Consider the following 9060-nt stretch of genomic DNA (forward strand, 5'->3'; position numbering starts at 1 on the left):
ATGGGAGACCCCAGCTCTGGTCTCCCTGGTTAAGCCATTAATTCCAGGTAGGACCCCACATCCCCATTCTGTGGAATGAAGTTCAATGAGATGATCTCTGTGCCGTCTCAGCTCTATGATTTATTTATATAAATGATGTAGCGCTCTTTCCCTGTCTCAAAACTGCTCTTGGAATGCAGAGATGATTTTTCATGTTATTGAAACAACTAGTTCAATTCTTCTGTGACTACAGCAATTACTTTATAGATAATTGCAGAGCTAAATTGGGTGACATTCCCTCAGCTAGGTCAGAAAAGGCAAACATGAGATTTTTTTCACTTTGGTTTTAATACTTTAGGTACGTATTTGTGGTTCACCTGAATGCAAAAACGTTTCATGTTATATACTCCATTATATACATTAAAAAGGTAGTTAACTTAACAATGGAAAACAAGAAACCATAAACATTTGCAAGAGAATAAGCACTGGGGAGATGTTAGAGGGGGTGGAATTTGCCTCTGAGCTTCCCAGCAGCCAGAGCAAAAAGAGAACCTAGCAGGAATTGTAGTTTAGTGGCGTCGTTCATAAGAACAGTTTTCGTTCTTCACAGTGAAGCATTCCATTTCACTAGACACACTCAGGTAGGCTATGAGAATCACAAATAGAGAAATTGAGATGACTGAGCTGGGCTTCAAGGATCTGAGGAGCAATTTTAGGTGGGTGTGGTGGCATACACCTGTGGTCCTAGCTACTCCGGAGGCTGAGGCAGGAGAATCACTTGAACCCAGGAGGCCAAGGTTGCAGTGAGCCAAGATCCTGTCACTGCACTTCAGCCTGGGCAAAAGGGGAAAAACCCCCTCAGAAAAAAAAAAAAAAAAAAAAAAAGAATCTTAGGTGCACAATTAATGTGAAGTTGTTTAACTTTCTTTTGGCTCTTGGATACACAGAGGGGCAGAGGCTATGAGTGATTTGGTGCCTATAAAATGCAAATGAACAGAAGTTTTTTGAATGACAATTCAAAAAGAACTTTCAAAAAGGATGCATTATTTTCTAGTCTGGGGATGGGGACTATGAGAATGCATTTTATCTTATTTTCTACACGGCAAGACCATCAGAAAGATGTCCACGGTAGTGCCACCAACCTCGTTATCTCAAGGGTGTGTGATAACCAGGATAAGGAGGACAGAGTTCTTTTTTTTTTCTTTTTTGAGACGGAGTTTCGCTCTTGTTGCCCAGGCTGGAGTGCAATGGCTCGATCTCGGTTCACTGAAACCTCCGCCTCCTGGGTTCAGGCAATTCTCCTGCCTCAGCCTCCTGAGTAGCTGGGATTACAGGCATGCACCACCATGCCCAGCTGATTTTTTGTATTTTTTTAGTAGAGACGGGGTTTCACTGTGTTGACCAGGATGGTCTCGATCTCTTGACCTCATGATCCACCCACCTCGGCCTCCCAAAGTGCTGGGATTACAGGCGTGAGCCACCGCGCCCGGCCTAGGAGGATGGAGTTCTAAACTCCTGCTTGCCTTTACAAAATGACAAGAGCAGACAAGGATTCGCATGGCCGGTGTCTCCCACCCCTGTCCCTGACAAACCGCGTGGCCTGGCAAGCAAAGCTGTGTCATCTCTGGAGCTGTTTTCTTCTCAGTGAAGCGAAAGGCCTTTTTTTCCCAGCTCACAGCTGAAAATCTGAGATGAATGAAACCCGAGAGAAATAAGCGAGTACAACCTGACACTCAGAAGAGAAATGTTATTTGTACACTTTTAGTTCTGAGAAGCTGCTTACAAGCAAGGGTCTATGTCCCAACAGGTAAACAAACTCTCTGAAACCTCCCTAACACGTAGGTCTTGCTCTGTCCTCTGGAGCCTCCAAGGTTGATCCCATTTCCACAGGGGAACCCAAGTAGCCGACACTACTGTGATAGGAATGGCAAGTAGCGAGCTACACCACCCATAGGGGACCTCCACTGTGACCCCAGGGTCTCTCCTGCACCTGGCACTTGCTCTGGGCTACGTAACTGTCACTTCACAAACTACACTTTGGTGAATCGGGTTGACTTCATCGCAGGGAGGAACCCATTTCCATCTGTCTTCTGCTTACCATGCTTAGCCTGGAGCCTCCACAGATCCTAGGAACGGTTTTTAACAATGAATTATTGGAAGCAAACTATGCTCACTTGAAAATTAGAAGACTGTCTGCCAAAGCGCTATATTTGGACATATGTCACTGAAGCCCAATACAAGTGAGTTAAACAACCCTGTGACTGCTTTGACTTTTCTTTAAAGGGACTGAGCTGAGGTTCCAGCTTAATTCCACTAAGAGACCAACATATACAGAAGTGCTCTGTAAATTGGCAAGTGCTGTGGCTATAAGGCACATTATAATCACTAATACCATCCTCTGTTCTGCGTAACCTTGGAGAATTGCCTTAATTTTCCCAAACCCAGGTCCCTCCACCTCAAGTAGGGACAATGACTCATCCCCCCAACCAGCATTGTACAGGTGTAAAAAGGGCTATGTATGGAAACCAAATTCCTTCTATAAGCTGTGGATTATTTATAGTTGCTCTTTAAGGGACAGAGTATAGTGACATTAAGGGAAAAGTTGAGTTGCATCATTTAATTGCTATTTATTTTCATAAACATGAGGTATTTCAAAGTGCTATAAGATGCAGCACTAAATATATACATTTTGAAGAAATTAAACACAGAACTTTGCATTTACCCAGTTCTATGCACCAAACATGAACAAATACATTAACAGGAAGAAACAGGCTAGGAAAAAAGGCATATATATATAGTAAATTTCTTTACAAAAGTTTCTTAGTTCAAAAAGTGATAAAGTAATATCTACTCAAAACTTTCACAACTCATTTTCATACGAAAATATAAGTATCAAATTTAGTTATGTATCAGCGTCATACTAAAGTATACAGGCAGTGTAAGAATTAGTACAGTACATAACAGAGATTAACAATATATTTGTATACAAAACATGCTCCTCAAACATTGAGGTATTATTACAGTACTTAGGTATGAACTTCCAGTCTAATACTGGCCGCAAAAGCCACCTCTCATTACCCAGGACGTATACAAAAGGCAGATGTGTCAATGGTATTTACAGAAATGTTCCCCAGGGCTATCGGATGGCAAACCCCTTACGTGGCATCTGCTGGAACTTAAGCACCATTTTAAAAGGAAGGAATGACTTTCTGTTGTTTGGAAACTTGGAACACACAAGGTGACTTCGACAGCCGCAGAGGCTCCCAACTGTCACCAACTTTTACCACTGTCATGGAGGTGAGGTGGAGGAGGCCACACGGCCACCCAGCACTCAGGGAGGCAGGCTCTCCGAGGTCCCAGAAGAACCCCACACCGGCGGTCCTGCTCCCCACCCAGAGCCAAACTCAACAGGGGACCGATTTGAAAGTAAACCAACATTCTTAATGTCAACACAATGTTTGTTTTTTTTAAAAAAAAATCAAAATGTGCAAAGTGGCAGTGACTGTCCAGTTTTGAGAAGCGTCTAGCAAGTCCGAGCGTGTTCAATTTTCTTTAGCAACTGCTGCTGTCTTGCCTGCAATTTTTCCTTTTCCAGCAAGAGCTGGTGCTCCTCGGCCTGGAGGGAGTGGACATACTCGGTGGCCTTTTTCAAAATGACCACCTTGGCAGCCTTCTCGTTCTTTACCAGCTCCGGCACGTGGTCCCTGAGCGTGAGAAAGCTGGACCGGAGGTCGTTGCGGCGCTGGCGCTCCAGGATGTTGTGGTTCCTGCGACGCTCACTGTCCTCCGAGTCAGAGTTTCGGGGGCTCAAGCTCTTAGCCTTTGGGGGTATGACACTCTTGAGTGGACGTGGGGACACCTCACTCTTTATCTTCTTCTGGGGCGGTGCATCCTCACTCTCCACGTAGGGTGACGGGGCCGCATAGTTGTGCTGCTGGTGGATGGGAAGGCATCGTTTGAGGATCAGCTCGCTGGACTGAGCCCTCCCGGGACCCAGGGCTGCGTTCTTGGGACGCACGGTGATAGTGAATGTGGTGACAGCCTTGCTGTTGTTGGAGGAGGAACGCCGCTTCTCCACAGTGACCACGTCAATTTCCTCCTCTTCGTCTTCCTCTTCATCATCTTCATCATCTGAGAAAAAGATGGGAGTTACTCTTGTGTGAGAACCACTTGAATGAAATTCACATACATATCCATGCTAATACACAGTGTGCTATTTTTATGGGTCCATCAATATAGATGCGGACAATAATGTATTTGTTTTAGATCTCTTTAAATTCAACATACACACACAGTGGCTCACACTGTAATCTCGGCACTTTGGGGAGGCCCAGATGAGCAGATCACCTGAGGTCAGGAGTTTGAAACCAGCCTGGCCAACATGGTAAAACTCCGCCTCTACTAAAATACAAAAATTTGCTGGGCCTGGTGACGCCATGTTTGCAATCCCAGCTACACAGGAGGCTGAAGGAGAATTGCTTGAACCCAGAAGGCGGATGTACAGTGAGCCTAGATCGCGCCATTGCACTCTAGCCTGGGCAACATGAGCGAAACTGTCTCAAAAAAAAAAAAATAAATAAAAATAGAAATTGTATATGTTATATATACATATCTGTAAATATATTTTCCTTCCCCATATCTTGACTTGTGAGTTCAATTTCCATTCAAGACTTTAGCAGGTAGTAGAAATATAAAAAACTTGGGCTTTAGGGTCAGACAGAACCTTGGCTCCATCGCAGACTAGTTGCATGACCCTGGTCAAGTTACTCAGCCTTTCTAAGCCTCGGCTTCCCCAGCTGTTGAATGGGGATGATACCACCTTGACGGTAATAACGTGGACTGAGCACAGAGCTGCGCCTGGTAGACAGATGCTCCGTAAACGGCGGCTTTATCATCAGCAGCAGTCTGCCCTGTGGCCTTATTTACATTTCTAGCTCCCCACTTAAAGAGTTTTAAGGCTCATTTTGGGAGCCTCATTTAGCAATTTCCACATAGTTGTGTTTGATTTTAAGCCCTTAAGCAAACTTGAAGAAAAATTTAATTAACTGAAGAAAAACAACTTTCCGTCTACAATCCTGCGTTTTATACAGTATGCAGTTTTTCACTTAACAAAGATCAAATCTTAACTCCAAAGCCATAATCCACAGTTGGTATAAACCCCCAAACGGGAGCAGCTCTCCTCAAAGTCACCAGTAATAACAGCAACAACGAAAACGTGTCGCATCATGAGTGCATTTTCCCCCTCTCTCCTCATTGACTACTCGGCTGGGGTAGAAAATTATTGTTTAAAATACAAGCATGAAAATCAAAACACATCTTCTGCTTGATCTGAAGGGGACCGGAAAGCTGAACAATTGTGGGATTTGTTCTAAAGCCGAAATGTGAGGCTGTTCCAGTCTGTGGGTCCCTTTAAGCCAGTGTTTTGGTTTTCTGCCAAGAAGACAGCTGTTGGAAGGAAGTGCTTCCTCACCGAAAGCTGTCAAGGCACAGACATTAAAGGGACAGAGCCGCTGCAAACTGGAGGCTTATCACCAAGTTTTCTTCCAGGAGCCCCAAAGATCTCTCAGCCCACAAGGAAATTGAGGCTTGTTATCCACCTGCTTTCTGAAAACACTGCTTTTCAAAGTCCAGGGGGCGGGGTGGGGGTGGGGGTGGGGGCTGCAGCTCCCCGATCCAAAGACAAGGCCCACTCTTTGGGTAGAGCTCTGTCCGTCCAGACCCCCAGGCAAAGTTTTAACCCTTTCCTTCAGCTTATGACACAGGCAAACTCACACAATAGAACTCATCAGTAAGTCCTCCCAGGGTGCCACTGTCCCTGCAGAGGCTGCTGAGTGCCTGCCCTCACCTTCCAGGGCACTGGGTTACAGATACAACTCACATCTCAAATTAGGCCTGGAATTCAGGCTGGAAGACAAAACTGGACCCAGTTTTCACTGCACACTGGAAAGAGGAGGCCCCTTGAGAATGTACACAACTGCTGCTGCACTTGCAGCCAGCTGCTGAACGAGGGAGGGAGGTGCCCCCACCACCTCCAGCCTCTCAGATCCCGGCCCGCCTGCTGGCCTCGCACATCGCCGCCTGCTGGCCACGCACCAGGAGCAAAGAGCCCACCACCCACCGAGCGTGGGGGAAGGGAAGGGTACCAACACTTGAAAAAAAAAGAAAAAGAAAACCGCCTCTAGCCATCTGTGCAACCCTCCTGTAAGTTCCTGCGCCTTAAATAGGGCTTTGCACAGCCCGTGATTCTTCTCGGGATGTCTTTCCCCTCCCCTGACCCGGGCCGGAGAGTCCCCTTCACCCCTGCGCTAACAGGTTTCTGTCCAGGCAAGGCACCCAGCAGCCCCCTAAACCTCCATCCGGGTTAGCAGCCAACTTTCCCTAATTTTATTCCTCAGACTGCGCTGCAGAAGGAAGGTGGGTACGCAGTGAGAGCCCGTGATGGCCTAGAGGAGGGCTCCCCAGGAGAGGGTGGAGGGAACTGGAGCGAAGGCGAGAATTGGCGAGCACCCCCTTTGCAGCGGCCTTCTCTCAGCCCCTCCTCTTTGCCCCGAGGAGAGACGTGGAGGAAACAGGACCCCTCTGCCCCCAGCACTGCCTCCAAAACCCTCCCCAGAACAAGGCATAAGAGCACTAACAAAGGGGACGCGACCCGGGGTCCAGGGCCCCAGGGAGGCAGCCGGACCCGAGTTGGGTCTTTACCTGAATCGCTCAGGGTGTCCTCTCCGGAGGTGCTGAGGGCCTTGTGGTCGCCGCTGCTGGTCTGGCGGCCGCCTGGGCGCAGAGGGGCGACCCCCGTGGCCCCTGCTGGGGCGGCGACACCCGCCCCCGAGGCGACCGTAGCGCCAGCCGCCGGGGCACCGGCCGGGGCTGCGGGCACAGGCGCCGGCTCGCGCTTGTTCACGGGGAAGGGGAAGACCACGGCGGGATCCACGCACTCGGCGGCCGGATGGGCGAGCTCGGCGGGCAGGGCGGCCCCGGCGCGCCCGGCTCCCGCAGCCCCGCCGTGCCCGCGACCCGCAGGGCTGGCGGCGCCCGCTCCCGGGGACTGCGCGGTGGAGCCCGCGGCCGGCGGCCCGCGGCCGTGCTGCAGCTTCTCGCTCACGGCGCGCTCCAGCTTCTCGCGGGCAGAGAAGCCGCTCCACATGCAGTCCTGGAGGATGACCGGGTTGGGCGTGAGGCCGCCCAGGCCCCCCAGGCCGAACGCGTCCTCCTCGGCCGGGCTGCCCCACAGCTCGTTCTCGAACAGCATCTCCGTGACCCAGCTCGGGGGCTCGGGGCTGTGCTCCGCGAAGCCACGGCTGGGCGACAGCGGGGGCGTGGGCAGCAGCTCAAACTTCTTCCAGATGTCCTCCCCCGGGGGGGTCGAGTCGGGGCCGCCGAAGTAGAAGTCATCTTCGTCCGGGTAGAAGCAAGGCTGCAGCGAGTCAAACTCGAGGTCTGGGTTCTTGCAGATCATACCCGGCATGGTGGACGCGGAGCAGCTCGGCATCGGCTCGCCTCCCGGCCGGCGACTGAGAGCTTCTTTCCGCCCCGCTCGTTTTAATACCGGGGGTGCTTCCTTCCCGTGGGGGGCGCGGAAGGCGGGGGCCGGCGCCGACCTCCAACACTGCAACCGACAGACACACCAGAGAGGGTGGGCAAACGGGGCAGACCAAGGGGATAGGCGACGGGCGCCCCCTCTAATCCTGCTCCCCAGTATCCCCTCCAAGCCCCCCACTCTGTCCACTGCTCCTGAAGGTGGAGGAAGTTATGCCTCTGGCTCTCTCCCTCCCTCCCTCCTTTTGTGTACAAGCTGTCTACGACAGGGGGTGGGAGGGGGCATGCAGATGCAGGGGGTGGTGGCGTGGCTCCGCAACTTTGGAAACTGCCATTTCATTCACACAGGCGCTGCCTGGGGGAGGGGGCTGCTCCGGGCTGCAGAATTCTAGTTCTCACCAGCACGCAGGCAACCCCACTCATAGCGGTGTCGGACCCGCTGCTCCGAGGAAGCCCCGAGCTCTCCGACCTAGCTACTGGGTATGGTATTTGGAGTACCTTCTACCCCTTTGTAAAAATGCAACCTCGGGAGTGCAAATCATAGCAGGGGATTTAGGAAACTTTGCAAATGAAGAAAAGCCTTTCTCTAGACAGAGACCAACAACAGACACCCAATATCCACAAATCCTTCTCCTCCCCAAATTTGAGCAAACGCCCCTCGGCATTCACCCGCTGCAGGAATACTCCTGCCAATAGATTATTTGGAACCTCTCTAAGCCCACCCCCGCTCTTCCAAGCCCCCAACAACGTCCTCTTCCAGGGTGGGGGAGGCTGAGCCCCTGTTCCCGGGAATGGTGCAGGGGCGCCCGCGCGGGGTGGGTCGCCTGGAGAACCGCCTCTCCTCCGAGCTGGAGCAGCCGTGACCCAGATTACCACCGCGGCGGCCTCGCCCCCACTAACACCCCCTTTCTTCCTCCAGGGGCACCCCTTAGAGAAGAACCCCAGCCTGGGGTGGGGACGCACCGGCTCTCCGACAGCTCAAACACAGACAGATCTTCTAGAGCAGGGGGAATTTCTTTTCGCAGAAGCCATTACTCCCCCCGGTAAGGGCTGCAAAAGGATTAGGGCGGGTCTCCTCTAACCAGGATGCCTTCCGGGCTGGAACTGGCTTTTCTGGGGAAACCCAGAGATGGTTTTGTTTCGGAAGCAGAAACAGTCCCCCGGGCATATTCGGGCGCCCGGTGCGCACGTCGCGATCCCGTCCAGGGCTTGCCTTGCCCCAGCGCTCGTCGCTCCCTGGGCGCCGGGCGGTTTGCAAGCCCTGCTTCTTACCTCCCGCCTACTGCAGGGGATCCGGAGGCGATTCTGCGCGGGTGTCTCCGGGTGGGCCGGGGGGGCGGGGGTGTCCTCGGGTGGCTACAGTCTGTGCGCGCTTGCGCCTGGCTAGCGCTTGCTCGGCTCCAACACAGTTCCCAGGAGCCCCCCGCATCCACCCAGCGCGTCCAGACAGATGACTGTCACTGCCTGCGCTTTGAAGCTCGGGGGATATTATTAACTGAAAAATCTGACACACCCGGGGGGCGGGGAGAGAAGGGGGCTGTGGCG

General features: G+C 51.8%; 1 protein-coding gene across 2 annotated transcripts; it reads right to left on the minus strand.

Moving 5' to 3' along the window:
• Positions 1 to 2581: 2581 nt before the first annotated feature.
• On the minus strand, positions 2582 to 9060 carry MYCN (MYCN proto-oncogene, bHLH transcription factor). 2 transcript variants are annotated; one of them, XM_032294077.1, is made up of 3 exons: positions 8788 to 9060; positions 6679 to 7585; positions 2582 to 4110 (listed from the first exon to the last, which is right to left on the minus strand). In XM_032294077.1, the coding sequence occupies exons 2-3, from the start codon at positions 7466 to 7468 to the stop codon at positions 3503 to 3505; spliced, it is 1398 nt and encodes a 465-aa protein (XP_032149968.1). In that variant the 5' UTR covers positions 7469 to 7585; positions 8788 to 9060; the 3' UTR covers positions 2582 to 3502. The 2 variants fall into 2 exon arrangements, with proteins under 2 accessions (XP_032149968.1, XP_032149969.1); XM_032294078.1 differs by having other exon boundaries at positions 8479 to 9007.

The sequence above is a fragment of the Sapajus apella genome, unplaced genomic scaffold, assembly GCF_009761245.1.
Source record: "Sapajus apella isolate SASKATOON/1434 unplaced genomic scaffold, GSC_monkey_1.0 scaffold31, whole genome shotgun sequence".
In the NCBI taxonomy this organism is placed as follows: domain Eukaryota; kingdom Metazoa; phylum Chordata; class Mammalia; order Primates; family Cebidae; genus Sapajus; species Sapajus apella.

Excerpts from the sequence above, each read along its gene's own strand:
- MYCN (XM_032294077.1), bottom strand. The coding sequence starts at position 7,468 with ATGCCGAGCTGCTCCGCGTCCACCATGCCGGGTATGATCTGCAAGAAC. Across the intron at positions 4,111-6,678 it reads GGACACCCTGAGCGATTCAG|ATGATGAAGATGATGAAGAG; the intron begins GTAAAGACCCAA and ends TCTTTTTCTCAG.